The sequence below is a fragment of the Mobula hypostoma genome, chromosome 7 (genome assembly GCF_963921235.1).
Source record: "Mobula hypostoma chromosome 7, sMobHyp1.1, whole genome shotgun sequence".
Classification (NCBI taxonomy): Eukaryota; Metazoa; Chordata; class Chondrichthyes; order Myliobatiformes; family Myliobatidae; genus Mobula; species Mobula hypostoma.
The window spans coordinates 110,885,813-110,910,441 of NC_086103.1; the positions used below are offsets into that span (position 1 = coordinate 110,885,813).

The 24,629-nt window shown below is 40.6% G+C and overlaps 1 protein-coding gene across 6 annotated transcripts in view; it reads left to right on the plus strand.

The window, feature by feature from the left end:
* The window catches only part of tpp2 (tripeptidyl peptidase 2), a 142,453-nt gene that overhangs the window by 28,915 nt on the left and 88,909 nt on the right, over positions 1-24,629 (plus strand). For all 6 annotated transcript variants that reach the window (XR_010018677.1, XM_063053767.1, XM_063053769.1 and 3 more), the window contains 6 exons: positions 8,518-8,672; positions 9,594-9,670; positions 12,450-12,577; positions 18,883-18,982; positions 20,074-20,222; positions 21,016-21,131. Coding sequence is in view for 5 of the 6 variants with exons in the window: in XM_063053767.1 (XP_062909837.1) it covers positions 8,518-8,672; positions 9,594-9,670; positions 12,450-12,577; positions 18,883-18,982; positions 20,074-20,222; positions 21,016-21,131 (725 nt within the window). In the remaining variant the exon portion in view is untranslated. The remainder of the gene's footprint in view (positions 1-8,517; positions 8,673-9,593; positions 9,671-12,449; positions 12,578-18,882; positions 18,983-20,073; positions 20,223-21,015; positions 21,132-24,629) is intronic.

Below are 24,629 nucleotides of genomic sequence, written 5' to 3' on the forward strand. Positions count from 1 at the left end.
AATACAGCCATTCAAAATTTCCGCTTTTCCTTTCCCCGTCTCCTTCCTTGGGGCAAAGCACCTGGACGCAAAGTGTCCGACTTTCCCACAATTAAAACAGACGACCCCAGGAGACTTCCGACCAGACTGCTCCCGGTCTACCTTATCCTTTTCACTAGTCCCCGGCTTACTTTCTGACTTTTCCGGCGGACTCTCCCCGCCGTCCTGACTACCCTTCTGGTAGCCTTTACTCGGGGCAAACTTCATTTTATGCGTCAACGCATACTCATCCGCTAACTTAGCAGTTGCGGCTAACGTGGCTGCCTCTTTCTCATCGAGGTAGGGTCTCATACCCTCAGGGACACAACCTTTAAACTGCTCAATCAGAATCAGCTGCAGCAGTCTGTCATAATCCCCCTCTACCCCCTTCGAGGCGCACCAACGCTCACAATATGTTTGCATCTCGCGAGCAAACTCCAAATACGTGCGGTCCCACCGCTTCCTCGCATTCCGGAACCTCTGCCGGTATGCCTCCGGGACCAACTCATAAATCCTGAGGATGGCCTCCTTCACCACCTCATACTTCTGGGCATCTTCCGCGGATAAAGCGGAGTAAGCTTGTTGGGCCTTCCCTTTCAGTACACTCTGAAGTAAAACAACCCACTTATCCCTCGGCCATTCCTGACTTATAGCCACCTTTTCAAAGTGGCGAAAGTACCGATCCACGTCGGTATCGTCAAAAGGGGGAACCAGCCTTACCTCCTGGGTCACCCGGAACCCTCCACCTTGGTTCGGCACGAGCCCCTGCTCGGCCCTTATCTTTAACTTCTCCAGCTCAAATTCCCTTTCCCTCTGTTTCTCCTCTCTCTCCAACTGTCTTTCTCTCTCTTGCCTTTCTACCTCTTTCTCTCTCTCTTGCCTTTCTACCTCTTTCTCTCTCTCTTGCCTTTCTACCTCTTTCTCTCTCTCTTGCCTTTCTACCTCTTTCTCTCTCTCCTGCCTTTCTAACTCTTTCTCTCTCTCCCGCCTTTCTAACTCTCTCTCCTGCCTTTCTAACTGCTTCTCTTCGTGTTCTAACTGCCGTACCCGGAACTCGTGCTCGAGTCTCAGTTTTTCAAGCTGTACCTGTACCGCGTCTCCAGCAGGTTTTTCAATAGACACCATCCCCAGCTCACCTTGGGGAAACACACCTTTAGATACATAGTGCTCTACAATAGCTCTGTGTATCTCCTCTCTCCTCATTGTCGACTTCACCTTAGCAAGATTCACCCGTTTGGCCACAGCTATCAATTCCGATTTCCTGGCATCCTCTAATGCCTCCAAGGTCGGCGCCTTTATAAATTCCTCAACCTCCATTTCTGCTGTTTGTCTTTTCTTTCTTTCGGGAATTTTAACCCAATCAATTTACTCCGTCCCAAATTTAGCGTTCAAAATCGCGGACGGGAACCCCACTTATGTTACGTACCCCGTAACTGGGTTGCCAAACCAGCAGAAATGGATCACTCAGTTGGAGTCTGGAGTACTAGAACTAAGAAAGTTTTATTAAAGAAACAAGCAACACAGTAATCGAAAGGATAATAAATGCAACAGTTCAGTGATGATAAACACACATGTGCACAGAAGTAAGATAACAGCATCAATCAAGCTCTATCGTTGTCTAGGGGTAAATGACCAATTTCAAAATGACTCAAAGTTCAGTCCAGTTAGTAGTTCAGTTCGCAGTAATCGTTGCCATGGCGATGGACAAGGTGGGGGAAGAGAGACAGAGAGAACAGGAACAACTGATCATTCAGAACGGCTTCACTCACAGACCGGCAGGATGGCTCACAAGCAACTTTTGGGCGGGTCCTTGGTGATGTCACCTGAGGTCACCGACTGTGACCCCTCCTCCAGATGCGGTCGATCCTCTGCAGTGAACCCGGCACCCAGGCAAGGGCGGACACACACCGGGTTCCCGCTGATCGTACCTTTCCACCCTTGTCGTTGTCTGATGCTTCTCACCCACTCGTGAGAGGCGCACCGCTTCCAGGGTCTCGTTACCTCGGGTGGCGTGTGTCCCTGTCTTAGCGAACCTGTCCCTTTTTATCCCCCTGCTGGGGTATCGCCTGTCCATCACTTCAAACAGTTCAGGGTTCAAAGGGGGGAGCCGCTCCAGACAGCTCTCTCTCCCACATCCCTTCATTACACATCTCCAGATGCTGCTCCATTGTTCTTATCTCTCCTTCCCCTGAGGGCAGGTGGCAGACCAACTGCTGATGCCACTGATGCTAGCCCAGGCCAGCAAACATCTTAATTTTATGTGTATTCTCGTAACAGTATCGTCTGCAAACGTGGCCACAAAGCCATCAATTTCGTCATCTAGATCTCTGACATATAATGTGACAACAAGCAGTCCCAACACCCACCCATGTGGAAGACCTCTAGTCATCACCTGCCAACAAGAAAAAACCCACCTTTTCCCACTCTTACTCCTGCCAGTCAGCCAGTCTTCTATCCATGCTAGCATCTCTCCTGTAATACCATAGGCTCTTACCTTGTTTCGCAGCCTAATGTGCTATACTATGTTAAATGCCTTCTGAAATGCAAGTAAACAGCATCCACTGATTCTCCTTTGTCTATCTTCCATGTTATTTATAGTCATAGTCATACTTTATTGATCCCGGGGGAAACTGGTTTTCGTTACAGTTGCACCATAAATAATAGTAATAGAACCATAAGTAGTTAAATAGTAATACATAAATAATGCCAGTAAATTATGAAATAAGTCCAGGACCAGCCTATTGGCTCAGGGTGTCTGACCCTCCAAGGGAGGAGTTGTAAAGTTTGATGGCCACAGGCAGGAATGACTTCCTATGACGCTCTGTGCTACATCTTGGTGGAATGAGTCTCTGGCTGAATGTACTTCTGTGCCCACCCAGTACAATATGTGGTGGATGGGAGACATTATCCAAGATGGCATGCAATATAGACAGCATCCTCTTTTCAGACACCACCGCGAGAGAGTCCAGTTCCATCCCTACAACGTCGCTGGCCTTACGAATGAGTTTGTTGATTCTGTTGGTGTCTGCTACCCTCAGCCTGCTGCCCCAGCACACAACAGCAAGCATGATAGCACTGGCCACCACAGACTCGTAGAACATCTTCAGCATCGTCCAGCAGATGTTAAAGGACCTCAGTCTCCTCAGGATATAGAGACGGCTTTGACCCTTCTTGTAGACAGCCTCAGTGTTCTTTGACCAGTCCAGTTTATTGTCAGTTGGTATCCCCAGGTATTTGTAATCCTCCACCATGTCCACACTGACCCCTTGGATGGAAACAGGGGTCACCGGTACCCTAGCTGTCCTCAGGTCTACCACCAGCTCCTTGGTCTTTTTCACATTAAGCTGCAGATAATTCTGCTCATACCATGTGACAAAGTTTCCTACTGTATTTCCTCAAAGAGTTCCAACAGATTTGTCAAGCAACATTTCCCTTTTAGGAAACCATTCTGATTTTGGCCTTTTTTATCACATGCCTCCAAATACCCTGAAATCTCATCCTTAATCATGGACTCTGAACATCTTGCCAACTACTGAAGTCAGGCTAACTATGCTCTAATTTCCTATCTTTTTTCCTTCCAACCCTTCTTAAAAGAGTGGAATGACATTTTCAATTTCCCGGTCTGCTGGATTAATTTCAGAATCTAATGATTCTTGAAAGCTCACAGCTAATGCCTCCACAATCTTTTCAGCTAACTATTTCAGAATCCTGGTTGGGCAAACAATGATAAAGGATTCTGACCGTCAAGATTGATTCTTTGGTGAAGCATAGTTTGATTAGGGATAGTCAGCATGGCTTTTTGAGGGGTAGGCGTACCTCATGAACCTGATTAGTTTTTTTTTCAAGGTAATGACAAAATGCATTGATAGTGGGAAAGCAGCAAATGTGTATATGGATTTTAGTAAGGCATTTGTTTGAGGTTCCCCATAGAAGACTTATCTAGAAAGTCATGAGGAATGGGATCCAGAGAAACTTGGCTACGTGGAATTGGAATTGGCTTTCCCACAAAAAGCAGAGGATGGTCGTAGATGAAGCATATTCTGCCTGGAGGTATATAAGTAGTGTTCTACAAGGATCTGTTCTGGGATCCCTGCACTTTGTGATGTTTATAAATGATTTAGATGAGGAAGTGGAAGGGTGAATTAGTCAGTTCAAAGGTTCAAAGGTCCAATTTCATGTCAGAGAAATGTACACAATATACATCCTGAAATGCTTTTTCTTCACAAACATCCACGAAAACAGAGAAGTGCCCCAAAGAATGAGCGACAGTTAAACGTAAGAACCCCAAAGTTCTCCCCAGCTCCCCTCCCTCCCGCGTGTAAGTGGCAGCGAGCAACAATCCCCCCTCCCCCCACCGGCAAAAAAAAAGCATCAGCATCGGCACCATCACCGAGCACTCAGGCGTGAGCAAGGCAATAGCAAAGACACAGACTTGCAGTTACCCCAAAGACTTTGTGTTTCATCTGGCATACAACATACCACAGGTTCTCTCTCTCCCTAATAAGGGAGAAGAAGGTGTCTCCATTTTTCCAGCGAGTGGGGAGACATAACAAACAACTCGCTGGTTTACAATGTTACAACTCTGTGACATTTCGTTTTTTGAGCTCTGTGCCTGAAGGTCGCAAAGATCCTGGGTCTTCAGGCCCACAGCAGTAGATTTTCCGACTCCTGAGGTGACACACAGGTCTCCTGCCATGACACCGACCCTCGATCCGCCCGAGCCCCGAGATCTGAGGCTTCCAAATCCGAGCTGGACTCTTAGGCCGAATCCTTGGCGTGCCAAACAACGGCCAGTTCTGAAACCCCAAGATCGGGTTCCATTCCTGCAAAGAACCGAAGTCAGCGTGTAACCCCAGGTCAGGGTCTTGATGCAAAGAACCCTGAAAAGGAAAAATAAAGATATTAAAGATGGAAATAAGAGTTGTTTCTGAAGATGCAAGCAAAGGAGTCACCATTTAGCACCACCTTAACTTTGCTTCGCCTCCCTTTTGCCAGTTTGGAGATAATGTGAAGGTTGGTGTGTTGATGTTATGGTTGTTGCAGATTACAGTGGGCCACTGAGAGAAGAGCTGGGCTAAGAAATGGCAGATGGAGTTCAAACCATAAAAAAAAAGTTATAGAGTCAGCATAGAACAGTTCTTTTGACTCATCTAGTCCATGCCAAACTATTCATCTTGCCTAATCCCATCAACCTGCACTTGGACCATAACCGTCCACACCTCCATCCATGAACTTATCCAATTTTCTCCTAAGTGTTGAAATCACCACTTCCACTGGGAGCTTGTACCACACTCTCACCACCCTCTGGGTAAACAAGTTACCCCTCGTGTCCTCTTTAAACATTTCACCTTTCACCCTTAACCCCTGACTTCTAGATCTAGTAGTACCCAACCTCAGTGAAAAAAGCCTGCTTGCATTTACCCCTTCTATACCCTTCATAATTTTGTATATCTCTATCAAATCTCCCCTCATTCTCCTACACTCTAATCCTAACCTATTCAACCTTTCCTAATAACTCAGGTCCTCCAGTCCTGACAAAACCTTGTAAATTTTCTCTGCACTCTTTCAATGTTATTGATATCTTTCCTGTAGGTATGTGGGTGACTAAAGCTGCATACTTTATGCCAAATTAGGCCTCACGAATGTCTTGTATAGTTCCACATAACATCTTAACTCCTGTACTTTGATTAATGAAGGACCAGTGTGCCAAAAGCTCTCTTTACGAGCCTGTTTGTCTGTACCACCACTGTCAAGGAATTATGAATCTATATTCCCGGATCCCTTATTCCTACTGCACTCCTCAATTCCCTAGTGCTCACTGTGCAAGTCCTACCCTGGTTTGTCCTCCCAAAGTACAACACTTCGCACTTGTCTGCATTAAATTCCATCTGCCATTTTTCCAGCTGGTCCAGATCCTGTTGCAAACTTTGATAGCCTTTCTTGCTGTCTACTGCACCCCTAATCTTGGTGTCAAATGCAAATTTGCTGATCCAGTTAACCACGTTATCATCCAGATCATTGATGTAGATTACAAGCAGCAATGAACCCAGTGCTGAACCCTGCAGCACACCACTAGTCACAGGCCTCCATTCAGAGAGGCAACCATCCACTACCGCTCTCTGGCATCTCCAGTGTAATCCATTTTGCTACCTCATCCTGAATGCCAAGCAACTGAACCATCTTAACCAACCTCCTATGCGGGACCTTATCAAATGTCTTGCTTAGGTCCATGTGGGCAACATCCGCTGCCTTGCCTTCATCAGCTTTCCTGTAACTCCCTCAAAACCCTATAATATTGGTTTGACACGACCTACCACACACAAAACCATGTTGACTATTCCTAATTGGTTCTAATGTATTCCAAATACTTGTATATCTGTTCCCTTGGATTACCTTCCAGTAACTTACCCACTACTTGAAGTGTGTCAGGTTCTTCAGTCTGTAATTTCCTGACTTGTTCTTAGAGCCTTTCTTAAACCACGGAGCGATGTCAAATATCCTCTGGCACCTCACCCGTTGCTAAGGATTTTTAAATATTTCTGCTATAGAGCCTTTCTTAAACAACGGAACAATATCAGATATCCTCTGGCACTTCGTCCGTTACTAATGATTTTTAAATATTTCTGCTAATGCCCCTGCAATTTCTGCACTAGCCTGCCACCTTTTCGGACCTTGGGGGTTTATGCACCCTAGTTTGCCTCGACAGCAAACACCACCTCCTCTGTAATCTATGTATGGTTCATGACTTCAGTGCTGTTTTGCCTCACTTCTGTAGACTTTGTCCATCTCCCAAGTAAATACAGATGCAAAAAAATCCATTTAAGATCTCCCCCATCTTTATTGACTCCGTGAATAGATGAGCACTGTGATCTTTAAGAGAACCAGTTTTGTCCCTTGCTATCTTTTTGTTCTTAACATACCTGTGGAAGCCCTTAGGATTTTCCTTCATCTTATCTTCCAGGGCAATTTCATGCCTTTTAGTCCTCCTGGTTTCCTTCTCAAGTGTTCTCTTGCATTTCTTATACTCATCAAGTGCCTCATAACCAGGACCTCAATATCTCTCAAAAACCAAGGTTCCATTAACATGTTATCTTTGCCTTCTATTCTGAAGGAACATGCAAACTCAGTAGTCTCAAAATCTCATTGTTGAAGGCCTCCCAATTACCGGGTACACCTTTGCCAGAAAAATAACCTGTCCCAATACACACTTACCAGATCCTTTCTGATACCATCAAAATTGGCCCTTCTCAAATCTAGAATCTCATCTCGAGAACTAGACCTATCCTTCTCCATAATTACCTTGAAACTAACGGCATTATAATCACTAAATGCAAAGTGTTCTCTAACACACATTTCTGTCACCTGCCCTGTCTCATTCCCTAATAGGAGATCTAGTATGGCATTCTCCCTTGTTGGGACCTCTATGTAATGATTAAGGGAACTTTCCTGAACACTTTTGACAAACTCAATCCCATCCAGCCCTTTTACAGTATGGAAAATGTATGTGATACCCTTTGGAAGGTTGAGTTTGAAGGCAGTGTCCAGGGCTAATGGCAGGATTCTTAGCAGTGTGGAGGAATGGAGATGATCTTGGGGTCCACGTCCATAGATCCTTCAAAGTTGCTGCAAAAGTTGATAGGGCAGTTAAGAATGCGCATGGTATGTTGACCTTCATTAGTCAGGGGATTGAGTTCAAGAACTGAGGTAATGTTGCAGCTCTATAAAACTCTGGTTTGACCACACTTGTAGTATTGTGTTCAGTTTTGGTTGCCTTGTTATAGTAAGGATGTGGAAGCTTTAGAGAGTGCAGTGGAGACTTGCCAGGATGCTGCATGGACTAAAGAGCATCATAAGGGAAGTTTGAATGAGCTATGGCTTTTCTCTTTGGAGCAAAGGAGGATAAGAGGCAACTGGATCAAGGTGTATAAGATAAGTATGGATAGAGTGGACAGCCATTGCCTGTTTCCCATGGCGGCAATGGCTGATAATGTGAGGATATACTTTTAAGGTGACTGGAGGAAAGTGTAAGGGTGATGTCAGAGGTAGGTTTCTTTTGACAGAAGGAATAGTAAATGAACACTCTGCTGGGTGTGATCACAGAGATAGATGCATTAGGGGCATTTAAGAGACGCTTGGAGATGGTATGAAGGAAGAGTGGAGGGCTATGTGGGAGGGAAGGTTAATTTGATCTGCAGCAAGTTAAAAGGTCGGTTCAATGTCGTGGGCCAAAAGGCCTGTACTGTGTTGTACTGTTCTATTTTCTATATTCTAGCAGCTGCTTCCAAATGCTTACTGAAATCTTATATATTGTGTGTGTTTGTTACCCCTCACAATTACCCTGCATTAAGATAACAGGGTGAAAGTATTGCCTCTTAAATATTCCATTTAGCTTGTGTAATTGATTCAGTGTACCATCGACAGACTGTGGCAGTGAAATCACAGCGGTAACAGTTATCAAAGATCTGCTGCATTTCTATTGCTGGCATTCTTTCTCCACAGGGGCCCATGGGACACATGTAGCTAGCATAGCTGCAGGTTTCTTTCCGGATGATCCTGAACGGAATGGCATAGCACCTGGGGCTCAAATTCTTGCTGTGAAAATTGGTGACACAAGACTTAGCACCATGGAAACAGGCACAGGGTTGATCAGAGCTGTGAGTGTTTTGTTTGTGAATTAATTTTTGTATCAGCAGTAAAGTTATAATGTTTAACATTAATATTTACTTGAATTTTTCCGTTGAATTTTCCCCTATTTTATGTCTGATCTCATATTTTGAAATAGAGGAGATAAAATTTTGATTTGCATATTTTTTAAATCTTTGATTATTGCATGAATTTGAACATTCCATTTCTGTCAAATTAATGACCTTTCAAAAATCTAAGTTGAATAGCCCTAACTGAAAACTCAAGTTACATCACTGCAAGGAATTCCAATCTCAGCTGTTCTAATGCATAGAGAAATAATAAATAGAAAATTATCCAGGGTTATTTTAATGTGCCTCGAAACACCAGTCAGAAAAGTTGATCGTGTATTTCTTTATTTCTGAAACTTGAGATTCATTTCTAAAGCTCTTATCACCATTCAAACAGCTGAAATACTGGCCCTTCTGTCATGCTCAGTGTTCAGATATGAGGAGCACATTGGTTATTTTTGCTACAGTTTGATAGAGTACACAGCTTATGGTACTCAGATTCCAGCTGCAACTGACCTGAAATATGTCACTGAAACAGTACACTGAAATTAAATAATAGAAACCATAGAGAGACGTGTCTTCTCTGAAAATCAGTATTATGCTAAGATATCAGTTTGCATACTCTGGAGTATTTTGGAATTTTTTAATTTTAACACCATTTGTTAAAATGATCAATAATACATTCTGTAGAAATTATGAGGAGTTAATTTGATAGATTATTAGAACATTCATTTGGACTTTTTAATAAGTCTTACAGTGGCAAGAATATGTTAGATTATTCTCGATCCTTTTTGTGAACAAACACAGTAAATAAACCAGCTTTCATGTCTTTTTCACAATGACCAATTTCCATAAGACGAACTAAACTTCTGTTTATCACAGATGATTGAAGCAATAAAATATAAATGTGATCTTGTAAACTACAGCTATGGTGAAGCTACACATTGGCCTAATGCTGGGTGAGTACAACCGATGCTGTTTTTTTTTCAGAACTGTGTGTTCTACATCAATTGACAGAATGACTTGTTAAGTTATTATTGAAACAAATTTGACAGACCAAATTTGAATAGTGGCAAGAGAAATTAAATTGCTATTAATATGATCCCATAAGATATTTTGTCATTTTTGTAAGATAGTCGGGCACCAATGGTGTACCTGGTAGGGCACATAAAACCCATGCCAATTAACTGGCTGGAGTGTTCAAAGATATTTTCAATCTCTCACTGCTGCATTCTGAGGTTTCCACATGCTTTAAAAGGGTATCAATTCAAAAGATGCTGAGATTGGAATTTTAAAAAAATGTCAAGACTTCATTATACCCATGATTGAATCCATACTGGACTTTTTGTGGTGTGTAAGATGGATACAAACCTGATAGAAGGCAGTAACGTATTGAAAGACTGGAAGAGCAATATTACAAATGTTATGAGCCTTACAAAGAACTGGAAGGATAACAGTAATTCTCCTGCATCTGTACATACAGTTCATACACAAGAGCTTCTGAGGAGTTGCCTTTCTAGCAAAGTGACCATTAAAACTTCTGCCCAAATCCTGTACTGTCATTACAAACAGGCCTGAACCAGAATCAGGGCTCAGAACAGGTCCCAAGGCCAGCACTATTCTATATTCCACCTTGTACTCAAGTTGGCCTGTTAACTGGTCAGCAGCACTGTATGTAGTTGATTGCTCTGTTGCGTTGCTCTGCGGGCTTGGATTTGGGTTTGAACTTTGGACTTTTGGTCAAGCAACAACAGCATGCGTCCATCAACCCCTTCTTGTAAGGATTGCCATTCGGCTCATACTATGTACACTTCAATAAAATGGAAAATATATTTCCCACTGTCAGAATGTACAATACAGTGATTTCTTTTAACATGTCAATGTAAAGAATCTGTCAGTTTACAAGCCAGAGAATTAAAATTGTTTTGGTGTCTAATTTTTGAAAATCAACCTGATTCTGATTCTGATCTGACCTGACCTGTACCCAATACATATACTTGGATTGTGTTGGGTTTGTATTGAGTAGCCAGGCTCCATTTTGTATGCAGGCAGTCCCCAGGTTAAGAATGAGATCCGTTCCTAAGTCTGTCTTTAAGTCAAATTTGTAGGTAAGTGGGAACAGGTGCATACGGTTCTTATTTAGTTTCAGTTAGTCAAATGTTTGTCTTAGTATGTAATATATATTTTACCTTTCTATGCAGAGCTTTTCTTTTTCTCGTCATAAATGGCCTTGTAGCAGCTGAGGCCCTCGGTAACTGTACGGTAAACTTTGGTGAACCTCTCTGTATTAGGATCTTGCTCCTCTAACTTTGCCGTCCCTGCTTCAATGAGACGAAAGGCTTCTGCTAACTTTTTCATCAAAAACTTTTGGTTCTAGAGTTTTTAGGTCCCAGTCTTCTCCCTCAAATGCTATCATCACTTTATCCTTTAAAATTGTTCGGATCGTTGACCAACTGTCTCCCAATGCTTTTCAATGACCGATAGCGTTTCACCTCTTTCCGATTGCTTTATTATTTTCAATCATGATCATTTTCCTTTTCTTTGATGCATTACCAGCACTTGCATTGGATTTACACTTTGGAGGCATGGTTACAAGGGTAAATAAGAGAAAAATTTAAGCCAAATACAAAGCTACATACTCAGCACAGTGTTAACGGCAACGTGATCCGACTTAAAATGGCGGACAGCATTCTCCTTCCTCGAGCCGATGAACAGCTGAAGCTGCGCAATGTTTTCATGAGCATCACAAAGTAGTGCGTGCGGTCATTATTACAAACCATTGTACTTAACTCAAATTTGTAATATAATAGGCTTTATGGCAGTCCGTTCGTAAGTACGAGTTGTTCATAAGTCGGTTGTTCGTAACCCTGGGACTGCCTGTACTTCATTGCATATGTCAGGAAGATTTTTTTTTGTAATTAATTTTATTTCCACGTGGCATGCAATCCATTCTTTTTCATGCCTTGGGTCTTTATTCATGGATGCTGAACTGCTAGAGTGCCTGATTTACATTTACCACACATGTGTTTTGGCATACAGATAAATAATGGTCCTCTGTCCTCTCCTATCAGATTCCCCCCTTCTCCAGCCCTATATCTCTTTTGCCAATGAACTTCCCAGCTCTTTACTTTACTTCTCCCCCCCCACCCCTTTTCCTGGTTTCACCTATCACCTTGTGTTTCTTCCTTCCCCCCTGCCTCCCATCTTTTAATTCTGACTCCCCAACTTTTTTTCCTCCAGTCCTGATGAAGGGTCTCTTTTGCATAGATGCTGTCCGGTCTGCTGAGTTCCTCCAGTATTTTGTGTGGGTTGCTTGGATTTACAGCATCTGCAGATTTTCTCTTTTTGGAGATAAATAATGGTGTCTGCTACTTGTTTGGATGAATAATCATTCCTCCATTCTTGTTCAATTGGATTTACTGATCCAAATGATAGGTCAGATGAATCGCAATAGTTTGACCTACAAAAATGTTCGTGAGGGCTCTTCAAAATATGGGCATTTCAGGATGATGGATGAATATGTCTCATATATTTTGTTTGAAATTGAAAATAATGCATAATGTTGTCATAACCAGACTTGAAAGGTTTAATGAGAAAGGTACTAAATTATATAGTGTTGATTGATTGAGTTGGTGTAAAATTAGTTTGTATAGATTCAGGTGAATTCCATAACTTCATTAGATGACTGTAATATATGCAGTTACAAAAAAGTCTAATGTGATTTTTCAACATTTTTAGATGTATTTGTGAAGTAATTAATGAAGCGGTATTGAAACATAATGTGATCTACGTGTCAAGTGCAGGCAATAATGGACCGTGCCTTTCCACTGTAGGATGTCCAGGTGGAACTACTTCCAGTGTCATTGGTAGGAACTAGTTTTATTCAAGTCTCGTGAAACCATTTCTGTTTTACTGATGTTTTCCCCTTGAAGGTGTTGACAGTGGATTGAAGTGATCCAGTACATCTGTCAAGTCCCTGTTAGCATGTTTAATCTTAGATGATGGTTTTAAATCCATTGGATCACAATAAACTTCACTATTAAGCTATATTGTGTTATCAGCCACAGTACAGTTCCTTCAGTTACTTGTACCCTTGTTATACAGAGAAGTTGTAGAGGGTGTATGGAGTATGGGGGATGCCAGCGGTGGGCCATGTTATATCAGGGTGTCAGAGATATTGGTATAATTGTAGTACAGTGGAGTCTTTCTAGCTGAAATCAGCTCACCTGATTCATTCTGAATAGACAAGTGGTCAAACTTTGACTTAAAGAATACAGACTTTGCATGTATTTGAGCTATGGAGTTTTGACCAAAATACTAAATCAATAACAGTCCTTAAGTTTTAGGGAATGTTGGTTAATTTGCCAGTTATTTAGCCTGTGCAGTTTAAAACATTTGCATTATTATAGTATTACAGAATCATCCAGTATTTCCCCTACACCCAGATAGGCAATATAACAAACTACTGGAAGATATCGAAGAGCCATTTTAGGTCTTTTCGAACCTTGGTTAAAGAATATAAATTGATTAAACAGAAAACTTGCTGTTGGACAATTGCTAAAATGTTTGTTATTACCTAATTGTTTAATCAACCTTTATTAAAATTCTATCTTTAGTAAAAATTCATTTCAGTAAATGAATATTCCTGTTCGGCCAGATGTAGTCACTCTGCAAAATGTTGATGCTCTGGTTGTTTTCTTATTACGAAACTGCAATTTTCCATTTTAATAGGCAGAAAACTATAGGAGCCTTGAGATTCTAATTGGAAATTCTATGCAATTGAGTACACTTTGCATGGTACTATGGGAAACAACTGAAAAAAACTCTTAATTTTGTTGCCGTGAATGTCAAGCAGTCAAGGCTCAAAGCTAAATGGACTAAAATATTTGAAAACCAGTTTTGCAAATGCCTGCATTTACACTATTTTAGTTAAAATACCATGTCTTAACTTGCGTAGCTGTATGATGTTCTCACTCTGTATGATAATGTCAACATTCTGATATTAGTGTTTTCTTGCCATTCCTATATAATTCATGACCAAGTGGTTGGATAGTTTATAGTTTACGTTGTGGTTCTAGTTTATTTTAGTTTGCATCCCTTCTTTTTCTTGAGCTTGTGCTTGTGCATCATTCTAGCTGGATATTTAATGTAAAATTGTACCTAACCATTGATGCAGTACTTTGTACCACGTTTGCTGGTCTGCAACATGTAGTCAATTGCAATTTACTTTGCTTCAGTTTGGCTGCTGTTCAAAAATTTCATAAGCAGTTCGGTGGAGAGAATTATGTTGGTTTACTGGTTAACTTTTTCTTGTCCTATTTTACTTTGATGGAAGTTCTGTGATTTGGTCCTAAATATTGCATTTCAATGGCTGGCTTTCAGTTTTGGAATTCTTTGTAGATTATTGTCTGAAATATTTGGAATAATGTCTAGGATAGCCATGTACAAAAAGCTTCAAGACAAGTCACTTAATTTTATAAATGGTAAATATGATGAGAAGTTAGCTGTTGAAGAATATCACACTTTGTTCATGGCTGCTAAACTGTGGCTGAGTTGCACATTTAGTGTTAATGCATGGCTCTACAGTACTAGCAGTCACCGATCAGGGTTTAAGTCCCACCAGTGTATTGTATGGAGTTTGTATGTTCTCCTTGTAACCACGTGGGTGTCCTCCAGGTGCTGCAGTTTCCTCATGTTCTACAGGCGTGTAGTTCGCGTCAATGAGTTATGGGCATGCTATGTTGGAGCTAGAAGTATGACAACAATTGCAGGCTGCCCAAAGCACAATCCTCAAACTGTGTTGGTTCTTGAAGCAAAAACATTTCATTTCACTGAATGTTTCGAAGTACATGTGTGACAAATAATGCTAATCTAATCATTGTGTTATTAGAGCCCAATATATGTCTTGAAAGCTAGATAAGATCCAGGGAATGCTTCCCTCAATCTGTACATGGCACCTGCACTGTTCTACGTTGGTGCTCTGATGCTGAACTCGGTGCCTTCTGCTTTTATGTGAGTGACTTTCAGAAATAATACAGGTTTACAGGTTGTCAGTCTGGCCTTCCCTCAACAACAGTTGTGTATTCTGTGTGTTGCAAATGGGTCCTGGGTTTAATTATTGATATGGTAAAATTGGACCATACATTTGCAAATTATACGTATGTTTTTACACTACCACACAGCAAAATGAATAATGTATATGCAAACTAAAAGGATGTAGAGGAGGAATTAGTTACGCAAATCCTCCGGGAATATTGGTATGATACTTGCTGTAACAAACACTGATGGTAATCGCTAATGCCAGAATGTCAATAAATAATCTACTGTGTTGGTTGTTGATGCAAATGGTGTATTTCACTGTAAGTTTCGATGTGCATATGACAAATAAAGCTAATCTCTTTTATCTTTTATGTAGGAAAACCTAGCATTTATCAGCAGGTAGAACAGTTGCATTTGGAGAACATTGACGTTTAAATGGTCATGAGGGATTTCTGAAGGTTAATCTGGAATTACTTGAACCAACAACAATTACCATTGAGATATGATAGCTTTAATGGGAATCTATCTGTCTTTAGTATGAAAGAGTGACAGTGAATATATGGAAAATGGAGTGACATTCTAGGGGATGTGGAGAACCAAAGTAGTGAAGGTTGGTGAGCAACTGGTACTATTCAGACAACTTTTTTGTGAGCAATTCTCCGACATTGCCTCTACTTCTCTAAGGAGGTCCTTGTGCTGATCTGCAATTTACCACAGTTGCATGGGGTGGGAGGGGTGAGCATTTGCACAGGTTTGCCAGCAGTAGTTAAAGCAGTGACTGTGCAAATTTTTTTCAATATTCTTTCCAGACTGGTTCGAAAGACATCATGATATAAAGAAGATAGCAGATTGGATGTAGGCTTTTTGAGGAGAGGAATAATGCAAGGGTTAATTGAAACCCTCTGCATTGGGGGCACTACATCAGAAGCCAGAGTTGTTTCAGAACACAAAGGATATTACTTGCACATTGTATAGCTCAGCTTTGATCGTTAGCTGATGGTTGCCATATACAGTGGCATGCAAAAGTTTGGGCACCCTGGTCAAATTTTCTGTTACTGTGAATAGCTGAGCGAGTAAAAGATGACCTGATTTCCAAAAGGCATAACGTTAAAGATGACACATTTCTTTAATATTTTAAGTAAGCTTACTTTTTTATTTCCATCTTTTACAGTTTCAAAATAATCAAGAAGGAAAAGGGCCCTTTGGGCACCCTGCATGGTCAGTCTTAGTAACACCCCCTTTGGCAAGTATCACAGCTTGTAAACGCTTTCTGTAGCCAGCTAAGAGTCTTTCAATTCTTGTTTGGGGAATTTTCGCCCATTCTTCCTTGCAAAAGGCTTCTAGATTTGTGAGATTCTTGGGCCTTCTTGCATGCACTGCTCTTTTGAGGTCTATCCACAGATTTTCGATGATGATTAGGTCGGGGGACTGTGAGGGCCATGGCAAAACCTTCAGCTTGCACCTTTTGAGGTAGTCCATTGTGGGTTTTGAGGTAGTGTTTAGGATCATTATCCTGTTGTAGAAGCCATCCTCTTTTCATCTTCAGCTTTTTTACGCACGGTGTGATGTTTGCTTCCAGAATTTGCTGGTATTTAATTGAATTCATTCTTCCCTCTACTAGTAAATGTTCCCCATACCACTGGCTGCAACACAAGCCCAAAGCATGATCGATCCACCCCCACGCTTAACAGTTGGAGAGGTGTTCTTTTCATGAAATTCTGCACCTTTTTTTTCTCCAAGCATTGCTCATTGCGGCCAAAAAGTTCTATTTTAACTTCATCAGTCCACACGACTTGTTTCCAAAATGCATCAGGCTTGTTTAGGTGTTCCTTTGCAAACTTCTGACGCTGAATTTTGTGGTGAGGACGCAGGAAAGGTTTTCTTCTGATGACTCTTCCATGAAGGTCACAGTTGTGCAGGTGTCGCTGCACAGTAGAACAGTGCACCACCACTCCAGAGTCTGCTAAATCTTCCTAAAGGTCTTTTGCAGTCAAACAGGGGTTTTGATTTGCCTTTCTAGCAATCCTATGAGCAGTTCTCTGGGAAAGTTTTCTTGGTCTTCCAGACCTCAACTTGACCTCCACCGTTCTTGTTAACTGCCATTTCTTGAATACATTACGAACTGAGGAAACGGCTACCTGAAAACGCTTTGCTATCTTCTGATAGCCTTCTCCTGCTTTGTGGGCATCATTTATTTTAATTTTCAGAGTGCTAGGCAGCTGCTTAGAGGAGCCCATGGCTGCTGATTGTTGGGACAAGGTTTGAGGAGTCAGGGTATTTATAAAGCTTTGAAATTTGCATCACCTGGCCTTTCCTAACGATGATTCTGAACAAGCCATAGCCCTAACAAACTAATTAAGGTCTGAGACCTTGGTAAAAGTTATCTGAGAGCTCAAATATCTTGGGGTGCCCAAACTTTTGCATGGTGCTCCTTTCCTTTTTATTGCTCTAAAATTGTACAAAACAAAAATACACTAATCTTGCTTAAAATGTTGAATGTTTCATCTTTAACTCTATGACTTTTGGAGATCAGTTCATCTTCTACTCACTTAGCTATTCACAGTAACAGAAATTTTGACCAGGGGTGCCCAAACTTTTGCATGCCGCTGTAATACCTAGGAAGCTGCCTTGGTGCATTTATGATGGGGCAGTCCATTGTACCTGTTCTTTTACAGTTCAAGGTGTAAACCAAAGTGAATATTGAAAGTCAAAGAAACTGGAAATTTGAAATAAAAACTGCAAGTGCTGGAAGCTGTTAACAGGACAGGTAGCATCAGTGAAAGGGAAAAGGAGGTAACATTTCAGGTTAAAGTCTCTTTAACCTGCTGATTGTTCAGGGTAATGCAGAGAGGGAAGTGATACAACAAGTGTCATTTGTGAAATGACTGAAAAAATATTGTGGTCATTATGTGGGCTCAGCCTTTGACCAACCCACGGAGTGCAGAAAGACAAAGAAGTTAATGCAATATCTGGAGCAATTTCTACTGCTTGATTATGGAAAGGTGAAATGCATTTAAAATCACATGGTAATCACCTGGATAGCAAATACAATGGGTTATTTGCATGGCAGGTAACTTCCTGCTCTGGAAACTCTGTAGAAATGACTGTTTCCATTAAGAAAAGCTGTGAAAATCTCCCTTCAATGTGTTAACTCCCTTAGGCACACCGTTGACAATGTCATTGTGGACTTGCTGGTATCTTCGATTTATGAATCTATTTTCTACAATAATGCCATTCTCCACCCATATGAATACAGTGCACCAAGTAATCATAATGCACTTTGTGGATATGCAAAATTTTGCTCAGCTAATATCAAATAATGCTTGTACACCACCCTCATGCATAATGTTTTAACCTGACTTTTGTGTGTCTTTCCCAATTCTAGAATGCTCTTCAGCACCTGTGAACAAGCTTGTCAAAGGCTGTTATTTATTCTGGAGATTGTTTAGGCTGCCTAATTGACTTGACTTCAATCTGTTCCCACTTTTTGTGCATAAAATCAGTTTAGATTAATATGCCAATAAGCAACGATAAGGACTTGAGTACAGTAACAAGCATTAGTGGAATGGCAGTAGTGAGAACACGAATACTATGAGAGAGAACAATCGGTATGTTCTCCACAGAACCACTGCACTACCCTTTGGCAATATCTCCGTAAACCTAGCTTTCTGTTTCAGATGCATTGCTTGAAAGCTGTGACAGTTTAAAATCTACTCCAAGCAACCATGTTCAAAACCACAATGAATCGGAATCAGGTTTCATGTCACCGGCATATGTCGGGAAATTTGTTGTTTTGCAGAAAAATTGACCTAGGTAGAAGTTTTTGACTATGTTGGCTGCTTTCCCGAGGCAGCAGGAAGTGTAGACAGAAACATTGGTGGGCAGTAAGTTTTTTGTGACACACTGGGCTTTGTCTACATCTCTGCTTTTTTTTGTGGTCCTCGGTTAGAGCATTTGTCATGCAAGCTGTGATGCATCCAGTTAGGATTCTTTTTATGGTGCATGATATGAATGGTATTAACTTGATTACTCTTTGTTCTAGTTGGCTTTGATTTCATGGGATGACAGTTTAGAAGTAATTGCACTATAAAATGTTGATACCAGCAATTCAATTTGATTTTGAAATCCACAGGTGTTGGTGCATACGTTTCACCTGACATGATGGTTTCTGAATACTCCTTGCGAGAGAAGCTGCCTGCCAACCAGTACACCTGGTCTTCAAGGGGTCCATGGTAAATACTGTAACTTCTGTGTTGGTCAAGTTGCTGGTTAATTGAGGAAGATTTATAATGATGCATCATGGATTGTGCAATAACATTACTAAACCCTGAAAAGTATATCTGAAAAATTAAATTTTTATATAATTGTGACTATCCAAATCTATAATAACTAAACACTGGTAATTCTTCTCAGAACAGCTAGCCCCAATCAGCATAATTCACCTCAGTATAATAAACCGAAGTCCCTGTGTTACCTGGCATTTCCAACAAGCTCTTTGTTTCAGCATTCTGTCTCTATCTTCTCACCTAAGTTATGATTAATACGTGTAAATCACGCTCTCATAGATAACACCAACATCATTTATCACCTGGAACCAACCCGTTGCAAACATTGCCTTTGTTCTCTGAACCTTCTACTCCCCTCTGCAACATAAACTCTTGTTTGCTTACATACTTAGTTGAGATGAAAGGTGGTTGACGTCGGAGGATGTTCACATATGCTGTCTGAGCTGCTGGGTATTTCCAACATTTTCTGCTTTTATTTCAAGGCAGGCTGGTACTTTCTCCTTTAAAGAATCTTGTACAGCTGAAATGCAGAATTCATAATTGACTTAGAGTTGTGCTCCAAATTTAGGTTAAGAATTTTCAAAATAATAATTGGGTTATTTTTCTGAACAGAATTGAAGGGGAATCAGAAGTAATGGAATATTTCAAAAAGTATCTGAAACAATCTTTGAACCATAAAAGCTTTATGCTTAATGTTATAAAAATTGTATGGTTTTGCTACTTTAAACAACTGGAAGCCTACTCTTTATTTGTAAGAAAAAAACTTGAGGAACATGTGTTAGTACTGCTCTGGAGGTATCAAGTTTCCATTGTGGATAAATGTCACAGTGAATGTTGACTAACTTTTGGTTTTTCATTAGCGCAATGGCTAAAATTGCTACAGTCAGTGTTTGGGTCTGAGATGACATGTACTGTAGATGGAAATTACTGTTCTGTATTTTTTAAATTTCTAAATTACTTGTATTATTAGCACTCAAGTTTAATACTGTTTCATGAATTTTATAGTGTAGATTATTTAATGTTAAAATGTTTTTAAGTTCTGACGGAGCTCTCGGAGTGTGCATCAGTGCACCAGGAGGTGCTATAGCTTCTGTTCCAAACTGGACACTACGTGGAACACAGCTGATGAACGGTACCTCAATGTCTTCTCCAAATGCGTGTGGAGGCATTGCCCTGTTGCTTTCAGGTAACATACTGTATTTTTGTGAATGACTGATTGAAAACTGTGTAACAGAATAATGCTTTGCATGTGCCTATATAAGCCAACCTTCTTATTAAATAGACATGACATGTTATAGCATGTTTGTCAAGGGAATCACTCAGTTCCTGGTTGAATAACTGATTCCTTATTGGCTAGGAGTGATGTTTGCCTGTTGTAATTTTAAAAATAAGTAGTTTAAGTGTGGAAGAATTATCCTTCAAATCTAGTCAGCCTTATTTTGCATGGTCCATTATGTCATGTTGATCCTTAACCCTTATGCTACAGAATGTGTTTGCTATATAAGCTGGCAGTATACTCTGAGAGTTACTGATGCTGTGTGATTCATCCTATTATGAAATATTTAGATAAATGGCTTCCTCTATCACTTATTTCAAAACAGAAAATTGGTGATGTCAGAGCAAGGTTTATACGTCAAGGGTACTAAAAATTTAGAACAAGTCACTGGAGTACTACTAGAATTCATAGGAAACATAATTTGGACCAATAATTTTTTCTGATTATTAGTCTCTCTGTGTGTTCTTATATTTTATGCCACTGAGTAATGTTTGTTCTGGCAGCTACCTAAAAATAAATAAATAAATAAATAAATTGAGGTTAATTTGTGCCTCTTCTCTGCATTACTTCCAGAGGCTGATAGTTTTGTGTGTATTTTGCCAATCAATATTTCTGATTACAGCTTCTTGTGTCCCATGCTATATTGTGCTAAGTATGTAATTTAGTATTTGTACGTATTTTGATTTTAATACAACTTTTGCAGGCCTTAAAGCTAATGGTATTGGCTACAGTATTCATTTCATTCGGCGAGCACTTGAAAACACAGCCATGAAGATTGATGATATTGAAGTATTTGCACAGGGACATGGTGTAATTCAGGTACATTTGTAATCTTCCCTTATTCTTTAAATTTGGTTATGATGTTGGAGTGATTTGAAGAAATCAACTCTTGTTAGTGATGTATTAATTAATGTCTGGATATGGAATCATTGTTAAAATCTAACAATTTATTGTTAGATGCGAGATACTGTGGTTACATCTCTTTGAAAGCATTGTGATATAACACACACATTGCTGAATGGTGTGATGAGGCACATTTTGGCTTTTACCTGTATTGCAATTGGAACTTGTACGTAGTTTTATGAATTAAAATTATTTGCCTTATTCTATACTTTCAAAGAGATGGCTACAGAGATGGTGGACACCTTAGTTGTGGTCCTTCCAAAATTCTCTATTCACTGAAATGTTCTCAGCGCATTGAAAAACATTACAAGTATAACCCAAACAACAGGAATTCTGCAGATGCTGGAAATTCAAGCAACACACGTCAAAGTCCTGACGAAGGGTCTTGGCCTGAAACGACGACTGTACCTCTTCCTAGAGATGCAGCCTGGCCTGCTGCGTTCACCAGCAACTTTGATGTGTGTTACAAGTGTAACCCTCTTACTGGGCTTGTAACAAACTCAGCTCGTTAGCTAACTCCGTCTAGTGGCCACATGACTCTGCATCACATGGGTAACGGGGAGAAGGCCACCTTCAGAAAGCAACACGCATCTAGGGTCGGTATGATTCGGGTTCAACCAAACAGGAAAGTTGGAATGTTCTGATGAGGGAATGAAAATTGTGGTGAATGCTGTGTAAATACTGTCCCATGCAAAGCCATCCTTCACCAGGAAATAACAGATTGTACACTGGCATACAATTACAGTGTAAGTATATTTAGCAATATTCCAACTTAAACAGTTAACAGAAAAAGAAATAAAAGGTCCCTTTACAGTTAAACCAGTCTAAATGTGCACATAAACATTGGAGCTCATTTCTGTAGAATTTGGCTGTATCGCTTTAGTCGCGGCTCTGAACCCTCATTACCAGCCACAGAGCGAACTTCCCTCGAAGAACATCACAATCAAGCTGGCTAACTCAGAAGTATTGGCCCTTCCTCCTTGAAGCCATTCACCCGCACAAAGCATTCCTTGCAATAGAGTTTCCCCTTCGGGTGGGATTCTCCAAGCGTCTTCACTTGTGCTCTCCCCACACCTCCTCACAAAACAAAAACCCAAAACCAGACCCAGGAGAGAGATCAATTGGGTGGGACAAGCGGATAAGGGAGTCGCGTAGAGCAGGAAAGCAGGGGGTGGGGTGGGAAATGGCTTAGTGGTAAAATCCTGGCAGACATTATGGAGAAAAATATGCTGAATATAAAGGCTGATTAAGTGATAGGTTTTCCTTGTCCTTACCTATCCCTGTTATGATGGTGGGAAGATGGGTGAGAGTAGATGTGCCGGAAATGGAGGAGATCTGGTGAAAGCAGCTGAAATGTGGTGTGGAAGAGAAGCACCGTTCTTGCTAAAAGGAAGCTACTGTATCTCAGCTGTTCTAGAATGGAAAGCTTCAGCCTGAGAACAGGTGTGGTAGTTACTGAGAAACTGAAAGAATGGAATAGTGTGTTTGCAAGTCACAGTAAGAAGAGGTATAGTCAAAATAACTGAGAGACAATAGGTTTTTTAAAAAGGTTATCAGTAGACAGTCTGTCGCCAAAGATGGAGACAGATCAAGAACATAGAGAGCTGTCAGTAGTGGACCAAGTAAACTTGAAGACAATGACATTGCCATTCAAGAAAATAGGAAGAAAAAGGCCTCTGTCTGTTAGCTTGATATCATTTGGTAGAAACATACTAGAATCCGTTGTTAAGTGACATCAATATACATGGAAAAGATCCATTCAGGTTGCTCCAAAACTTAACACCAGTGTGAGAGTAATATTTTAGGATCAATAGTGGATTGGTTACTTGGAAAAAATGAGTAGGGATAAATGGATTATTTTCAGTTTAGTGAACTGTAACAAATGGGTATCTCAAGAATCTGTGTTCTCTTTAACTATGGTATGTACTAAGGCCAGCATTTAATGCCCTTTTCCTAACTGTTGTTGGGAAGGTGATGGTTGAGCCATCTTCTTGAATTGCAGCAGTCGTCCTGGTGCGACACTCCATAGTGCTGCTGGGGAGCGAGTTTCAGGATTTAGACCCAGTAGTGGTGTTACTCCTGTGTCTTTAATTGACTTGTTTTGGAGTAGAGTCTGAGTTTTGGATCACAAATTCAGTGTGTTTTGAGGATGGTAAACAATGCAGTCACTGTTTGGTGGTAGAGGAAAGAATGAATGTTGGTTGATGTGGTGCCTATCAAATGGCCTGCTTTTCCCTGAATTCTGTCAGGTGTCTTTAAAGTTGTTGGCACGACACTCGTCCTGGTATGTTCTGCAGTTTTATTATGGTATTCACCAGATACATTTACATGTATTAGGAATTTGCCAAGCTGTGTTGGTCAGAGCATCGCATGCACCAATAAACAAAAGCATTCAACGATTATAAAGAATTATATAAAATATAATGTTAGTGGTTAAAGTACAGATTTGGAATAAAATGTGCATTGTTTATTTTGTGGTGGTACTTGGATTTATTGCCTCTGGTCATCAGTCCAATGACAGTGGTGTCATTCGCAAACTTTATCAGATTAATTGATGGATCTCTGGCGACAGTGATTGGTATAAAGAGAAAATAGGAGAGGGGAGAGAATTTGTGAACCCTATAGAATCTTCTCCTTTTTTGCATAAATATGACCTAAAATGTGATCAGACTTCATGCAAATACTAAAGCTAGATAAAGAGAACCCAATTAAGTAAATAACACAAAAACATTATATTTGTTCATTTATTTATTGAGAAGAATGATCCAATATTACATATATTTGTTGGAAAAAGTATGTTAACCTCTGGGGTAATGTCTTCTATAAAAGCTATTTGGAGTCAGGTGTTCCATCAATGAGATAAGACTAGAGGTGTGGGTTGTTGAGGTGCCCTGCCCTATATACTAAAAAAACAGAGTCAAGTTACTGACAGAGCCTGTTCTTCTCAAGAAAGGTCTGTTAATGTGCACCATGTCTCAATCAGAGGACCTTGGAAGAAGAATTGTAGAGATGCATCAAGCTGGAAAAGGCTACAAAAGCTTTCGTGAAGACCTGGGTGTTCATCAGTCAGCAGTAAGAGAACTTGTCTACAAATGGAAGAAACTCAGTACTATTGCTGCTCTACTAGGAATGGGCATCCTGCAAAGATCACACAAAGGCCACAACGTGCAATGCTGAAGGAGGTGAAAAAGAACCCAAGGGTAGCAACAAAAGACCTGCAGAACTTGAAGTCTCTGATCTGTCCACTGTAAGAAAAACACTGAATGAGAATGGTGTTCATGGAAGGACACCACAGAGGAAACCACTGATCTCCAAAACGAACATTGCTGCACATCTCAAGTGTACAGCAGACCTCCTGGATGTTCTACAATGCTTCTGGGACAAATGTTCTATGGACAGATGAAACAAAAGTTT